At 45.5% G+C, this 17,384-nt stretch overlaps 1 protein-coding gene across 1 annotated transcript in view; it reads right to left on the reverse strand.

Annotated features, from left to right (window-relative positions):
* Nucleotides 1–1,549: 1,549 nt before the first annotated feature.
* The window catches only part of GLDN (gliomedin), a 67,223-nt gene continuing 51,388 nt past the window's right edge, over nt 1,550–17,384 (reverse strand). Inside the window, exons 5-10 of the mRNA XM_022566433.3 lie at nt 13,742–13,879; nt 11,333–11,461; nt 8,561–8,644; nt 8,338–8,463; nt 6,657–6,807; nt 1,550–4,255 (exon numbers count right to left, since the gene is read on the reverse strand). Coding sequence (XP_022422141.1) covers nt 3,778–4,255; nt 6,657–6,807; nt 8,338–8,463; nt 8,561–8,644; nt 11,333–11,461; nt 13,742–13,879 — 1,106 coding nt within the window. The 3' untranslated portion in view covers nt 1,550–3,777. The remainder of the gene's footprint in view (nt 4,256–6,656; nt 6,808–8,337; nt 8,464–8,560; nt 8,645–11,332; nt 11,462–13,741; nt 13,880–17,384) is intronic.

Genomic DNA, 17,384 nt, shown 5'->3' on the forward strand with positions numbered 1-17,384 from the left:
GCTGTGCCCCTCACTCATCTCTGCAGCCCTTGAATAAGGCTGTAAGAATAACAGGGTCACTCTGGTTCCCTGTAGGGATGAACTATAAAAGTTGCATTTATAATTTATTAAGAATCATATAATTTTTAGAGCATTTCTCATTTCACATAGAAAAATCAAAGGAGGTACATAGTACTATTATCCACATTTTACATATGAAACAGAGGCTCTGAGGGATTGAGAGACTTGTCCAAATTCACACAAATCCAATTTAAAAAATTTCTTTTTATTTTTAGCCTAAAAAGTCATGTCCTTTGTAGTTGCCTCACCTAAGCCAATAAGTTAGCAAATATTCATTGCATTTATGTCTGTAAGTATCTAGTTTTAGTAACTAGTTGTACCTTTTTCATGTTTTCCTATAGAGAAAACATAGTCCATATCAATGATTTTTTTCAGTATTCAAAAGAGCTAGCAAACTGTGAGAGTTTGAACAGAGGAGCAACAAATATAACTCTACCACAATATTGGTTTTTGGTTGTTATTTTTTCTTTTAAATGTTACATGTAAATTAATAAGAGGTAAAGATAACACTACACTTGTTTCAACATGTGATTGTGTTCAGCAATGATTATTTTTATTGACTAATTAGATTAAAGTTAAATAAATTCCAACCAAAAAAGAGACATTCACCACGATTCATTTGTTGTTCAGAATCTGTGGTTACAGACTGGATATTATGGCTTTGAATGCAGTGTGGTACACACCAGGTCACAGCAGCTTCATGAAGACTGAAAAGCCTGATCACGAACTTCTCCTTCATCTGGTTTGTGATCAGCCAGTCACAGCCAAAGTGTAGTCTGCGCAGCTATAAAATGACACCTGGTTCTTCAAGCATTTTGGTCTCTCGTTTTGACTTTTTTATCTTGCAAACTTGGAAGGTAAGAGACTGTGAAGGTACCTAAGATCAGAATTCCTCATTTTAAAACTTTTCCCCCAGGACTCTTTCTTTTTCGTAACACCTGTGCTTAGTGATACGCTGAGACCATAACCACCACATGGCTTCAATAGGACACATTATCAGTTTGCAAGAAAATGCTTTGAAATAGCGTTCACCCACATTTGAGGTTGGGAGGAGTGGTTTTATTTACTTCCTGGTGGGAAGCTATCTGCTTTAGATTAAAGAAGAATTAGAGAATTATCTGGTTTGATTCTGACATCAGAAGTGCAAACATTTGGAAAGTGCTTTAAAAGTAACTTTGGTTATAAGTGACAATGTAAACTGCTAAAATGATATCTTGACTTAAAAACATTAGGTGGTACATTCTATTTTAGCAGTGAGCTCAAACCTTTCTCTCCTTTATTTTTTTTTAAAATCAAACACTGTTTGCAGGAAAGAATTAGTAAAATCTGAATTCTTTTCACTCTGTAAAGACAAACTTGTCACCCTTATTATGAAATTACTCATTTTTGTTTGTTGGTCAAACTCAGTTGTCCTTATATTACTCTGCCATAGCAAAAAGAGAGAGAGAGAGTGGGGGGGGGGAGGGGGAGAGAGAGAGAGAGAGAGAGAGAGAGAGAGAGAGAGAGAGAGAAATCCCAGTATAAACTTTGCTATATGTGAGTATATGTGAGTGAGTGAGTATATGATTCCTTACCAAAAATTAAGGGTGCTAAGATAGCTCAAATATAAAGACTAGGGTTTCTAAAACTTTTTTTCTAAAAGAAATATGTGCTAACTCAATAAGTAACCTCTTTTGGCTGCTACTGTATATACAATTAGTATTATATATATTACTATTACAACTATCACTATGAAATTATATACATATTCAGGTCCCCTATGTCCAGAAACAGCAATGCATATTTTAAAATAGTTTAAAAGAAGACTAGTATATATTAAACACATTGATCTTGAACATGAAACTCTATTTTACTTTGTTATAAAACAGGAATCTGAAGAGAGTATTTTTTAAAAGCTGTGATGACATGGCACAACCAATCTAATTAAAAAGTGGGGAAAAAAGTTTCAAATACCCATTATTTTGAGAACACAACAACAATAAATTCCCTAATAGCTGCCTAGGTTTATGCAGGGTGTGGGGAGATTTAAATATTTAAATCTGTACATCCCCTAAGTTTTAAAATGCTTCTATTAATAAGGTATAAAACCAGGACTCAGGGCCACTGAGAATCGATTTGGCTCCAGTGAAAAAGTTTCAGAAGCTCGCCCCCCAACACATTCATGTACTCAGTGAGGGCAAGTTGCTGAAAAATCTTTACATAAGTATTTCCCTAGGTCTCTTTCCTAGCTGCAGGACCACAGAAACTTTCCAGATTCCTTTAGACTCTCAGTGGCGCTGCCTGGACCTCAGTGCTGGGCTGAAGGATGTTCGAAGAGCTGAATTGGCAGAAAATATGTGTATCTAAGGGCATTTAGGAGCAGGTTAAATTATATTTTCTCCTTGCATCCAAAGGAACCAGATCACATTCTTTAAAATTATATTAGGGTAAGAACAGTTCATTAACTACTTTTTGGGAGGGCCACTTAATTTTATGCTCTTCTCACCCTTCTTCTTTACCAAAAACTCAAGCCATATAAATGACCACTTGTTCATCTGGAACAAAACAAAATATAACAAACAGGCTCAGGTGAATAAGCCCTTTCAAGAATCAGGCCCACTTTATATTCTAGATCAGGGTTGGCAAACTTTTGCTGTAAAGGGCCAGAAAATAAATGTTTTAGGTTTTTTGGGCTGTTACTCAACTTTCTTGCAGTGATTCAGCTCTGCCAGTGTAGAGGAAAAGTAGTCATATACTATAATACATAACCAAATGCCTGTGACTGTGTGGAATAAAACTTTGTTTACAAAAACAGACGATGGGCTGGCTTTGGCCTGAGGGTCATAGTTTGCTCATCCCTCCTCTAGATAATAACCACGAATGGTGCCTCTCTTCTGAAAACTGCAAAGTGCTTCCCAAGGTTCTCGCCAGAGTAATTCCCACTAGCACAGAATTTACTCTGATAGCAGATCCATATCTGTGGCAGAAGAACCCTGCAAGACCTGAGGATTCAATGTTTATGACCCAACCTGCGTATCAGCATGATCAAAAATTGATAGGAACCTGGAAGGGCCTGTTTCTGTTTCATTAGGAAACACGAGCAGGTAGCTGTTCCTGGCTTTTGCTAATCTTGGAGTGGTAATCAGGAGCTGAGGATAATGGCCACTCTGGTGCTCTGGCGGCAGGTGCAGATGCAGAGAAAGGTAATAAATTAGGGGTAATAAGGTACCTCAGCAGCCTTAAGGGGTCAGTGCAGCTTCCAAGGCACCAAGTCATCACTAAGGAATTTGTTGCTCAAGCAATCAGGCTGATCAACTCAGAGGTAAAACTGCTCAGCATGTAGCTAAAAACCAAAAAAACAAAACCAAATATGTAAAAGTTGTGAGAGCGGCAACAACTAAGAATCACAGAATTCCCTACGACTTGAGGAAATCTTACCAATCATCTTAGCCAGCCCTTTCAAATTACCAGTGGGGAAAACAAAACCTAAAGAGGGAGAGGTAACTTGCCCAGCTAGTTTATAAAGGAATCACCAAATATCAGCCATTTTTGAGTTCCAATCTGTTATTTTCTCCTACAGAATCTGAATTAAAAGGGGGTCACCAACCATATAAATACCCATGTCATGTGATTATGACAGCTAAGTACCTGACCACCCTTAAAGACAAGTTTTCTATTGGGATATGCATGGTACCAGAGAACAGCTGAAATTTACTGAGGGGAATAGAATGCATCCCATCACTGGTTTAATGTAGCTGACAAAAACTGTACAGGATAAAGCATTAAATGGCCATCTTCCCAAGAATATAAATTCTGGTCTCTCATATTGTATGATAACATGGCAAGAACAGATGGGGAAGTTCTTAAATCGAAGTTTGCATTGATCTGTTTCCCTCCTAACAAATCAAAGGCAAATGTTATCCTCATGTCTTTGGTGTCCGTGACATAGAGGATCCCTCGGGCAATGAAGGCATTGCCAGCCTTGGATTTGGGGTACGTGGTGTTGATGTGCTGCACCACAGAGAAGGTCCTCTCGTCCAGCTGTGCGACAAGGATGCTCGAGCCATCCACACTGGAAGCATAGATAATCCAAAGGCCCTTTTCATCTACAGCTAAATTGAAGTACGTCTTGGAATTTGCAAAGAGGTATTTTCGATCAAAATACAAGGCATTTTCAAGCTTCAGAGTTTGGGATGTCTCTTTGCCAAATTCAAATCTGAAATGTATAAAAAAGTAGATATGAGCCACCATTTTTGTGGACAAGGGTGGTTTTTTAGGCTCCTCCATTAAACTGGGGTGGGGCCTGAGATTCTGCATTTCTAGTAAGTTCCCAGGTTGTACTCATTCTACTGTTCCATCTGCAGTGCTGTGAGCAGCAAGGATGTAGAGGATGGTGACTACATCTCACTGTCCACCTACTAGCCATGTGACCCCGATAAAATTCCTTAACCTCCTGAATCCTTATGTGTTTGCTGACCTCCTGAAATGCCCTCTCAAAGTTGCAAGGGGCCTTAAAAGATAATCTAGTCCAGTCGTTTCATTTTACTAATGAGAAAAGGAGACGTGACTGGCCCAGGAACACAGGTAAGTATCAGAGCCAGAGTTTAAACTCAGGCTTTTGACTCCAAGTTTGGGGGTTCTTCCTCTACTCCATGCTGGAGTTTTAAGACAAAAGTTTCACAGGAGGCTCAACGAAGGAAGTCACCAACTGAGAAAGAAGCAAAGCAGCAAAGTCATGGCTGTGACGTCATTTTTCTTGTCTGGTAAGTGACTGGATCAATGAAGTGACGGCATGAAAGCCCATGCCCCTCAGCTCCCAGAGACCGTCTGATTTGGGAGACTCCACATCTAGATCATATCAAAAGTGGATTATGATTCAACTGCAGGAATGAAAATTCAGGAACTTTAGGCTTTATAAAGGAAAAGAAAAAAACACTAGAGGGCGCCATTGAGCAGCAGAAGAACTGTGAAGGGTGTGAAGCTGCGGGTATGCACTGGAACATAGCGACCTTGAAACCAATCAAGAAACCCTGAAGTAAGCTTGAAAAGAAACAAGAGTGAGGGCTTGAGAAGGCCCTGCTTGCCCATCTCAGCTCTCGGGGTTCTCCTTCCTCTGAATGCCCGGGATTCAGGACTGCCATTGGGTTTCTGACTAGTACTGGCACCTACTAGTGCTGGCACCTACAACTGCATTCCTTGATGAGGCTTGCCTCTCCCAGCAAAAAAAGCATCTAATTCCAGTCTGCCTCTCCTTCTCCTCCCAGTCTGTGGCCTGGCACTGGAGCAGGGCCCCAGCATAGGTCTCCTAACCAGTGCCTCACGCAAACTTAGTGTCATTAGAAGACACTCTTTCTTAGGGTGGCCAGTCCTCCTTTGGGCTCATTTACCCCAGAGCTCCCCTCCTACCACCCCATGTAACAGCGGTCCCCAGGAGCCACAGGATTGAATGAAAGCAAATGTCACAGAAAGGAGTGTGTCTGGGGAGAGAGGGCCTCTCAACGGGAGGAGGGTCAGTTATCTTGTTCTGTTAGCGCAAGATGCTGTCCAGATGATGAGGTGGTGCAGAAGCCCAGTAGAGGGGGGGGTAAGAGGCACAGGAGGGGATGCTTGCAGCCACGGCTGACACGTGTGTCTAATGTGGCTGGTTTAACTGCACGATGTACTAGGAGACCTGCCCCGATCCTAGCCTAGCTCTGCAGCTCCAACAAGGTTGCTGAAGCTGGATCTCACAGAGGGAGACAGAGAAGGGACCCAGTCCGCCCTCAAGATCCTTGTCTCTTGTTTGGAATGACGAGGACCATGGCTTTCGTAACACTGGAATTGTCATTTCGGAGTGGAGGGCTGCAGAGGCTCTGGTCCGCCTTTGCATTTTTAATGAGGACATGGAGATCACAGGAGGCGGAGGCCTCCCCTGAGGCCACGAGTGAGTAGGCAGGAGAGTTGGAACTTGAGTTCACTGCTCTCTTGATTTGCCCAAGATGACCCACTTCTGCCTCTAAAGCCCAGAACTCAATTTCTTCCGGAGCCACGCAGACAACTTTCAGCAATTCTTGTGTGAAGCCAGGAATCTTGGGCTGCTGCCCTGGGCACCGACTACCCGTGTGGCCACCTCCCCTCCCCGTGGGAAAGCGGAGGGAGCAGGGGAGGTGGCCTGGCGAGGGCTCCGTCAGGATGACAGAGCGATCTGAAGGCGGGAACCCTGACTTTGCCTTGCAGTCTCTAGTCCTCGGTGATCTCAGCCGTGACATGAAATTCTTCATACCCAACATTTTTCAGAGCAAAACTGATTTCAGGGTATGATACCTTCCTGCTAGGGGGAGCTCTGGGTTCCGCTGCTTCCTTTCCCAAAGGATGAGAAAGCTCCTGCTGTTATCACTCCAGGCCTCCTTCTCTCTGGCCCTGACCTTACTCTTGGTGTCCAGACCAGCAATAAATGCAGATATGGGGCTCACTCATCGTGTCCTGTGGTTCATTTGGTCAGCAAACCCTCACTGATCTCTGGCTGTGTGTCACCCCTGGGGACATAAAGATGATGGAACCACAGTCCCTTCCCCTAAGTCGTTGAAGGATGGGCTGTGGGGCAGAGAGGAGGGTGCCAGGGGCCCCAGGGGACTCACCTCACTATGGTGTTGGAGCCTCCTTTGTGGTAGTAGAGAGAGTTGTTGTGAACGGTGTGCCCACAGCCATGGAAATAGTGCGGGAGGTGGATGAGCGTGTAACTGCCGTTCAGCAGTGAGGGCTGGTCCTCGAATTCCTTCACCATGAGGCCTGCAGGAGGGAAGCCAGCGAAAGGCAATCACGGCTTGGCAGTGAGTCGGGGGAAGAAGTTAAAAGGATGGAAGGTGAGAGTGAGATGTCTTGTAAGGGTCCTTGTCCACTTTCAAGAGTCTCAGGCTCTCAAACTCAAAGGCCAATTCTCTTCTATGGATTCCCAAACCATCGTTTTTTTTTTTTAACGTCTTTACTGGAGTATAATTGCTTTACAGTGGTGTGTTGGTTTCTGCTGTATAACGAAGTGAATCAGCTATATGCATACGTATATCCCCATATCCCCCTCCTCTTGAGTCTCCCTCTCACCCTCCCTATCCCACCCCTCTAGGTGGTCACAAAGCACCGAGCTGATCTCCCTGTGCTATGTGGCTGCTTCCCACTAGCTAGCTATTTTACATTTGGTAGTGTATATATGTCAATGCCACTCTCACTTCATCCCAGCTTACCCTTCCCCCTCTCCGTGTCCTCAAGTTCATTCTCTACGTCTGCGTCTTTATTCCTGTCCTGCCCCTAGGTTCTTCAGAACCATTTTTTTTTTTAGATTCCATATATATGCGTTAGCATACGGTATTCGTTTTTCTCTTTCTGACTTACTTCACTCTGTATGACGGACTCTAGCTCCTGCCACCTCACTACAAATAACTCAGTTTTGTTTCTTTTTCCGAACCATCTTTTCAACATAGTAACCACAGAGTTGGCTTTGATCCTCCCAGGAAAATGGCACCACCCTCTCCCCTACAATTTTATAACATTTTCTATCAGGCTGACATAGGCCTGTATCGGGAAGAGCACCGTGCAGTCACCTTCTGCCTCTTGCACTCCACAGTGGCCATGCTGACTCATGACCTTGTTCTTTCCTTTTGAGCCACAGAATCCTTCTCAGCTGGTCATCCAGGCAGTCACTGCCAGCTGATGTGTGAGCCTTGATGAAATGAAGCAGCGTATCTCAGCTATTGCTCTGACTAGTAGGTATGGCCAGGCCTCTTCTGGCATGGGGCCACTGCTACTACCACTGGCAATTCCAGACCACATTCCTTTGGGGCAGTGTGACTAGGGTCATGCTCAGATGCAGCAGACCTGCAAGATGACACTTCACCCCTCTCCCCTGGGCTCTCTGCCCACGGATATCTTAGAAAAGTGGCCAAAAGTACTCTCCTTAAAGAAAGATAGACCATGCAGAAGAATTTGTCTCCGACATTTCTTCCACATTACGGTTTTTGGGCTTTATAAACCCATAAGTCATAATGCTATTTGTTTCCTTCTGGACACTTTGCTGAAAATTGGAATAAGCTACACTGAAGGTGCCCTGGTCATGTCCCTGTGACCTGAACTGCAAGTCTTGTCACCAGTGTGCTCAACTGAGAAAAGTATTCTGCCTACTCATTTGGGCTTTCTAAAATAAAGAGCAAGTCTGTTACACCAATGAGCAGGGACTTCAGACACAGAAATAGGATAAGCCTGAAAGGGGGCAACTGATGAAAGGTACAATTACAACACAGATATGGATCATCCGCCAAGTGAAAGCACCTGAAAAATGTTCAGTAACCCAGATCCGTTCATCACTCTTGTTAGCAGACTCTCTTATCCAAGTCCCAAACGTCTCTTTAACTTTCAAAACTTGTGTTGGGTTTCCAACGGACGTGATCATGGATTCTACCAAAAGAAGAGAAAGGAAAGTTACCCACCTACCAATTATGACTTTTAGCCATCTGATTTCTGAATTTTAAAACAGGATGCTTTGTTTCTGTACCTGCTTGCAGGGAATGGTGTTCACTGACTTTCTCATCAGCTTTTCCAACCAAGGTATCATCATTTGGTACAGCACACGTCTCACCTAAAACAACAACAACGATAATCAGAGCAAACTAGTTGGCACAGTGAGATATACATAGCTTTATAACTGGTTACATAACCTCAATCCAGACTCTAGTTCCATAAGCATCCTTTACAATAGGCTCACCGAGGTTTCTGCTTGCTTGCTTTTAAGCCCCAAGTCATACACTTCCAAATTTTTTCCCCTCCCTGGGGAGTTTCCAACAAGCGTTCCATGACAATAGTTGCTAAGATACTACAATCAGGAAAATGTCACCTGAGTCAGCCATCCAAGCCCTGAGCAACCTGGGAGAAAGACAGGCTTACTGACATGTTCCTGGTCCCTCTGGGCCAGTGGGAATCTATCACAGTCTGCATTTTTCTGGAGGGATTTTCACTTTCAGGGAAGCTGATGGGGATGAGGGAGCAGTCTCATGATGGGATGACCCACTTTACCCTGTCTTCCTGAACTGCCAGGGAGTAGAATCACAGAGGAAGAAGGAGCCTAGAGGCAGCCCAGCACAGAGAGATTTGAGCCCCTTCCCACCCCATTTCCCACCTGTTTCTGCTTGAAGGCCTGTAGGACCCAGGTCCTTGAGGGGCACCTGATCCATAGTTGGTTTGAGGCTACAACTGAGCTCAAATTCATCCTCCTTGGCTTGTCATTGTTCCCCTTAGCAAACGGGCTTAATTCAGACCTTTGGTGGAGAGGTGGCTCGGGGTGGCAGAAGCAGGACAGGAGGCAGGGAGGAATATGGTCATTGTGAAGATGAGAGGGAGTGGACTGCCTGGGGGTAAGGACCCCCTACCTGGGGGCAGGTTGGGGCAAATCAGGCTTTCTGAGAAAGGCCAGGCCCACTTCCCTAGACAAATTCTGAGGATTTCCAATCACCCTGTGGTTGCTTGATAGAAAGGAGCACCTCAACTGTCACTAGGGAAACTCCCAGAATAAACTAGAGAGGTTTCTTTATCGGCAAAATAAGGAGGCAGGACCCTCCGTGGTCTCTAATCTTCCTTTAGCTGGATGAGCCTGTGTCTCTCTGAAGCCCTTTGTCACCCAAAGAGAGCAGTCTCGGGATCTGTTAGACTCCCCCCACCACCACGCAATGCTGCCGTCCTGGGTTTCGTCTGGAGTTTCCTCTTAGGGGCTTGGGCTTTGCACAAGAGGGGGACAGAGAGACCCTCCCATTCTTAGTCTGAAGAAAAGGCCCTCATTAAGTCATGTAGCGCCCACCAGCTTCTAAGGCTGTGGGAGTGGGATGGGGGTTAAAGCAAGGGAGTTGGAGCAGGAGAGAGGGTCAAGTTCAGATGCTGGGTGCAAGGAGGACTCATTTCCAGGAGGAAGAGTGGAAGATAACGGCCTTTTAAAGCAGTTTTCACAATGCTGGAGCCCATCCCCTGCAGACCAGCCTCTTGGTGGACAGGCGAGGTGGAGGAGAGCACCTCTCCAGCACCCCTCTCGCTGCTGACAGAGCCTCTGGCAAATCAGAATTCCCAAAGAGCAAGGTCAGACCTCGCCTCCGCTCAGGGGAAGGTTCCCACTGAGCTCACAGTCCAAGGGAGGCTGAACAAAGGGTGATGCTAATGGAGGGGGTGGCACTGACCCGGGGCGGAAGCAGCTCTGCGGTGATTTAACAGGCAGATAACTGCTGGGCAGGATGTAATTAGGCTCCATTTACTGGGGGTGGTAACATCTTTGAAAGCTCAGATTCACCCACTCTGACTGTGTGTGCTCCCCAAATGTCTTCCAGAAAGAACAGTGCACCAGACAGAATGAAAGACTGTTTAAGAAAGTGGCAATGAAATCCACAGCAAGTGACAAAGAAACTCCAGTCAGGACCCTCCTCTCTGCCAGGAAGCAAGGCATCAAGTTGTGCTTTCTCACGGCCTAAGTTAGGTGAATTAGTCCCCGGTCACCACTGTGGGGAGAAGTTCTAGCTCTACCCTAGAAGGATTTCCTGTTAATAGGGCCCTTGATTTCTCCTTAGCTTTCAACCCCATGGCCACCCCTGTAACAACTGGCCGAAGAACAAACCGTCCAGGCCTGCCAGAGACCAGGTGTCCCTTGGCCTTGACTGCCTTATTCGCAAAGTGTGGACTTCCGTCTCTGAAAGGAAGATGCTCTAAGCAGGGGCTTTACAAGCAGGCACATCTGGGTTTGAATCCTAGCTCTGTCACTTACTAACTGAGTGACCGTGGACAGGCTATGTAGTTCCCTGGGGTTTCAGCTTTGTATCTGTAAACTGGTAAGAATACGACTCCTATATCATAGGACTGTTGTAGAATTAAATGAACTGAGCGCTTAGCCCTGTGCCTGGAACATCAACATTAGTGGTGGTGATGGTAGTACTGGGGTGTTGTGGGAAGTTAGCCGATCTGAATCTCCCCATCATCTCCATCTCCCCAGCATCAGTCAAGCCCTTCATGCTCCAGGGATGGCGGATCTGGCAGGGAGGAGCAAAGAGTCTGGTGATAAGTGAAGGGGGAGGGATGAGGCCAGGGGGTGGGAGGCCCAATTCTAAACCTGCCACCAGTCCTCACCCTAGGCAGACTGCTCAGGCCTCCCAGGAACATGTTGCAAGGTGGGGACACTCGCTTTGGGCAAAATTTCCCTCTGTTTAAAACAAATCTGGTCACAAAGCCTGGGTGAAGCCTGAGACTTTGGGATCATTAACTGAAGAGGTGGTTCCCTGGGGCAGGGGTGGGTGACCTGGGCACTGGCCGTTGAACATGTTTGGCTGACGAGGGCCTTTGGATCTTCTGCTTCCGGGGGGCCCTGGGGGACCCGGAGGGCCCGGGGGCCCAGGTGGGCCGGGTGGGCCTTGGTCACCTTTGGCACCTGGAGAAAGAGAGAGAGAAGCAGGGATGGGGGTTGATTAAAGAGCCATTGGCAGAGATGGGCTTCAAACAAGGGAGAAGGGGACCCAGCATCTCCAGGAAGGCTTGCTGAGTCCCCCTTCCCAGACACAGATGTCCTCCAGCACTTGTTCACACAGAGTCGAGGGAGCACCTATAGCAGGTGCTGAGTTCCAACTATGTGCCAGGAATTGTGCTAGGAATTTTATAAATCTCCTCCCCTTTGTCCTTCTCAGCCACTCTGTGAGATAGTATCAGCGGTTCCTCAGTGACCGGAGTCTCAGGGAAGTTCAGTGCTTTGCCCCAGGTCACAACTGGAATAGAGCTGGGACTCACCCTTAGGGGTGTCTTGCTCCTAAGCTCATCCTTTTTTCATTGGCTGATGTTGGGAAAGCTCAACCCTGACTACTTATTAGAATCACCCAAGGGGCTCAAACACAATTCTAATGCCTGGGCCCCCTCCCAGATCAATTAGATCAAAATGGTGGGGAAGCTGGTCATCTGTATTTCTAAAAACTTCCTAAGATGTTTTCTTCCTAAGATGTCAGGTATGAGAAACATGCCTCTATGCGGTAGAAGAAATCAGGGGCTCCTGTCCTGCTTTGTGACCTTGGGCAGGCAGCTTAACCCTCCGAGACTGGTTCTTCATTTCCAGATTGTCTCATACTCCCTGTCCTGACTTGTGAGAATCCACTGAAGTCATCGGGGTGAGTGCTCGGACAGTTGGATTCTCTACACATCAGCAGGTGGAATCCCTACACACTTCCAGCTTCAGGTGGCCAGTGTGGGTACAGCCCTTTGCAGGGGCCATTGGTTATGGAACTTTCATAAAGATGCCGCTAGGCTGGGATATTCAGTCCTTTTGTTCTACCCTCCTTTCCTGGGCTGACTGGTGATCTAAGATCTCTTTAGCTGCCTCTTCCCAGCGCCACCAAGTAAGCACTTTCAGTTGCTTTGGAGTGGGCAAGCAGGGGTCACAGAGGCTAACAGTGGGTCTAAGCCCACTGTGGAAGGGGCAGAGATCTGCAGGCAGGGCAAACACAATCCAACCCTCCTATTCCTTCTCTGCTCTCTGGCCAAGAGGACACACTCAGCTCTGGCCTGTTCTCTAGAACTGGGGTACACTCAGAGATGTTGCTTTCCTGAATGGTTTGTGGTCACCCTCACTTGTCTGGTAGTATAGGGGAGTGTGGTATTCTGGATGTGTAGATTTCCCATATAACTGAGTATAACATGACCTTATATTTTCAAAGTATATTCACATATATATGATCCTGTCAAAACACTTATTACATTTTACGTATTTTGCATGGCAACTTCCCTGTTTGTTAAACAAAGCATGCTAAACCTAATTTGATCTTTCCTTGGTGCTTTGGTCTTAGTACAGTACCTGGCAAATAGCAGATGCTCAATAAATTTTGAATGGCTGGATGGGCAACTGATTCAGGGTCATTGTTCTGAACATCTATCATCCTAGCTTCTTGAGGACAGATATTATGTCTTAACTCATTTTCATATTCCTATTTCCAGCTACTAGCAAAATCCCTAATTCATAAATGGTGCTCTCTGATATTAAAAAATGCTTATTGACCACATTAATAGGATAGTTATGTTTCTATGGTATAAACGGTCTCCAAAGTAGTGTGCTTTTAAAATTCTTCTGCCTCTTTCTGTGCCATGACCATCAGCTGTCGCCTACTCTTTCCACCATGTAATTGTCTTTCTGAGGCTTGCTGTGCCTCCACCTCCTCCCCCATAGACATCAATTACCTGTTTTTAACCTGGGCTGGAAACCAGAAAAAGAAGATCAGCAACGATGTCTCCCCCAATTCTATGTCAAAAGTCTTAGGATAAGGGCCTGAGGATGGCTCTAGCTCAACTCTGAAGCTGTGCTTTCTGTCTGTTGTCCTCTGAGGTATTTGAAATTGCTCGCTTACTTGTCTTGTTCTGGATTGTGCTGGATTTAATAGCTATTTGGAAAAAGGAAGCTTCCTTCATCCGAAATCCATCCAGCCATGACACTTAGACCTGCATTATCTCAACTGCTCATGCTTAGATATCAGATTTGGTCTCACCAACAAACATTGGGCTTACATGCATGGTTCCCTCCTTGTTGAAAGCACAGAACTCTAAAACATGCTGAGAAACAGATGGGCACATAGGCAGCTAAGGAGAGAAGACCCGGAGCAGCCTTGGTACTAGAAGCCAGGCCAAGTTCTGGGCCCATTCACCCTGGGAGACAGCCTGAGCGCCAGCCCCTTACCTGAAGGAAGTACATCATTACACACGTCCCCTTTGTCTCCCTTGTCACCCTTCTGCCCTGCTGGGCCCTCGTTTCCAGTCAAGCCCAGCTCACCAGGGTCTCCCTTTTCCCCTGGAGTTCCTGTGGCTCCAGGTGGCCCTGAGAAAAAAATGATGTATTAGCCTGTTGTGCAGGGAATTCTGGCACACTAACTACTTTGTAATATCGTACTTTGTATTTTTAAGGTGAAGTAGCTTCAGAAACCAAATACATAACACTTCATAACCATTTTAGGACAGCAGCATGTTCTCAATTCATGAACAAATAGTATCTCCAGGTGGTTCTGTTGAATTCTTTTTAGAGACATTTGGCTGGGCCAACAGGTTGGAGAGGAGTGAACCCCTAGAAGGACAGTCACAGCAAGAGCAGAAAGAAGGTAAAGCCTAATTGGAGGTCTGCCCTCCCCCACCCCACCCCCTCCTCACCCCAGCAGGAAGGACTGAGAACTCAGAGGGGTTTGTTTGGCACCATAAGGGTGGATGTTGTCCTCTGCATTATCTGGTATATTCCTCACAACATTGGAGTGGTAGGCCGGTCAGTTATCCTTACTCTCATTTTACAGAAGTCGGAACTAAGGCCTCAGGTGTTACAATTGATGCTAAGTGAGAAGCAAAAATCTTGATTCCAACTCCAATGCCCTTTTCTGTGACATTCCAATGCAAAATGCTTTTAATCAAAGTAGCAAAACAGGTAAAGCTGCTTTAGGACAAGCATTACAAGGGATGGTGATAGTGTGAACAAAATATAATGGAGGAAATCTCTGTCTCTGCTCACAGGGAGGCATCACTATAGGAACTACAGTCCTACCCCCCACAGCTAGGAACAGTCAAGATCTATGCAGCGACTCATCTCAGCGTGGTACGACAGCAGCATAGTATTCTGACGCCTGGGAGAAAGGAAGCAAACAACATGCATAATATGATTTCCTCGGCTCATAGTAGTTTCCACACAGCAGCTCAGGGACGGGGAACCTAAACAAAGCCCACCAATTTCACTGAGGTGAGGAGACAAAATGTAGAGTTTGGGGAGATAAAGGTGGCTAGGATTCATGAGACAGAATATGAGAGAGGGGGTAATCATGTAGAAAGGGCTCTGGAGAACTTCAGAGGTGTTTCCTCAAGTCTTCGTCAGAGTAATAGTCTGTGCAGGGTGAAAATCTACAAGGTAGGGAAAAGAATGAAAAGAAAGCCACTCACTACACAACTCTCAGAGCTTGCACAGGGAAAGGTTCTCATTCCCACCAGTCAAAGCAGAGAGATCTCAGAGAATGGTGCGCTGTTAGGTCGAGTCCTTGGAAAGTCTTCTCTTAGTAGTGAGGCTAAATTAGCCCAAGAGTCAAGGCTGCTGTGGATCTATCATAACAAAGCTTAAAAACAAGCTTCAAAAGGATTAAACTGAGCAGAAAGTAGTTTAACTACCCAGCCAGATGTCTCTAAGCTGTAGTTTAAACTACTGAAAGTAGTTTAATCATTTAGTCAATGTAATGTAGCATATTAATAATTTAAGCAAGAAAAAAACTATATGACCATCTTGGTGGAGGCAGAAAAGACATTTGATAAAATACAACACCCATTCTTAATAAAAATTCTCATCAAATGAGGAATAGAAGGGGACTTCCCTGGTGGTGCAGTGGTTAAGAATCCACCTGCCAATGCAGGGGACACAGGTTCGAGCCCTGGTCCAGGAAGATCCCACATGCCACGGAGCAACTAAGCCTGTGCGCCACAACTACTGAGCCTGCTCTCTAGAGCCTGCAAGCCACAACTACCGAGCCCACGTGCCACAACAACTGAGCCCGCGTGCTGCAACTACTGAATCCCGTGTGCCTAGAGCCTGTGCTCCGCAACAAGAGAAGCCGCTGCAATGAGAAGCCCGCACACCACAACGAACAGTAGCCCCCACTCGCCACAACTAGAGAAAGCCCGCGCGTAGCAATGAAGACCCAAAGCAGCCAAGCAGCCAAAAACAAATGAATAAATAAATAAAAATTTATGGAAAAAAAAAAGAGGAATAGAAGGAAACTTCCTCAATCTGAAAAAGGGCATCTATGAAAAAACCTACAGCTAACATCATCCCTAATGATGAAAGACTAAATGATTTCCCCCTAAGATCAGGAAAAAGACAATGGTATCTATTCTCATCACTTTTATTTCACACTGTACTGGAGGTTCTAGCCAGTGCAATAAAGCAAAGAAAAAGAAATAAAGGCAAACAGATTAGAAAGGATGAATTAAAATTGTCTTTATATGCAGACGACATGATTATTTATGTAGAAAATCTACAAAAAAGTTGCTAGAACTCATGAGCACCTAGGCACACTGAGAGGGAAAGTGATTACTTACTATTGTGCAAAGGTATTGCCAGATATGGATCAGTTAATACGATACCCTATTGCAGGGATCATTTGCTCATTTTGACAAGAGCCTCCTGGAGGTACTGCTCAATAGAGATATTTTTCAAAGGGGCAGAGATTTCAGGCAATAGGGAAGAGCCAGAGGCAAGTTTTAGTGCAAAACTTCAGTTTCTCTCAACCTCTTTAACCAAGAGGGCTTAGCATTCATTGTTTTTTCTAATTACCTTGCCAGTCCCAAGCCCCTTCTTATAGGTTCTGGCTGAGTGACAGCCCATTCACCCCTCTCCTGTGCCCCATCAACTCGGCCAATCCCCATTCTCCAATTGTCATTCTGTGCCATTGCAATTGTCTTCCCCCCAGATTTAAGACCAATTCTGAACCCTACCCCCAACTTCCTACCAGCCCCATAGGATTCCTATACAGCTGTCCGAAGAGAATCATAGAATTCCAGATCGGAAGGCACCTTAGGGGTCACTTAGATTAACCTCCCATCCAACCCTGAAAGCCCCTCTCCACCACCCGACTGGCTCCTTTCAAGCCCTTGCAGCAATGGGGAGGTTATTATATCACATCACACCACAGATCGCGCTGGAATACTCTGCACTGCCATCGGAGGCCATTATTCCCTAAAACATACATCTGGAGCTCTTAGCAGCTTTCCTTTATGCCGAGGGAATGATAAGGTCTTCCAGACTCAAGGCACCCTACACAGACCATCCCAAGGAAGTCAGCAGTATATGAAAGAAACTTAAAGTGTTGATCACTGTTAAAAAATGTGGTGAACAAAGAAACATTCACTAGATTTCAGCCAACTACTAAAAAAAACAACTCAGTGGAAACCATGCAGTTCAGCTGTAGATGGGGGTCAGAAGCCCCTGGTTCCCTGCCTCTGCCAGGGGTGATCTTGGGTGTCATCTTGCACTGATGGAGCTGCTGGGGACACAGTGGAAGAGGATGTGAAGAAGAGCAGGGACCTCTCTTAATCAGGGACCTCTGCATGAGCACATGTTCTTTTGTCAGTATTTTAAATAGGCAATTTAGCACATTATCTGAAGGACACAAAAGAGAACGTTGCCATAGTGTCCAGCCAGCACAATGCACCGAGTATAACTGATACCTTCTAAAGGTGTCACATGACCTACATTCAGCAATGCTCAGGGAAATGGTATCTTCTAGTTACTTAAGGGGTTTCTTTTTCAGGCATTTATTCTAGTCACAAAGAGCCTCTCTGCATCATCGTTTGATTTCCCC

Source organism: Delphinapterus leucas, chromosome 2, assembly GCF_059928025.1.
Source record: "Delphinapterus leucas isolate spDelLeu-1000000601 "Yukka" chromosome 2, BTC_Dleu_Yukka2, whole genome shotgun sequence".
NCBI classification, from domain to species: domain Eukaryota; kingdom Metazoa; phylum Chordata; class Mammalia; order Artiodactyla; family Monodontidae; genus Delphinapterus; species Delphinapterus leucas.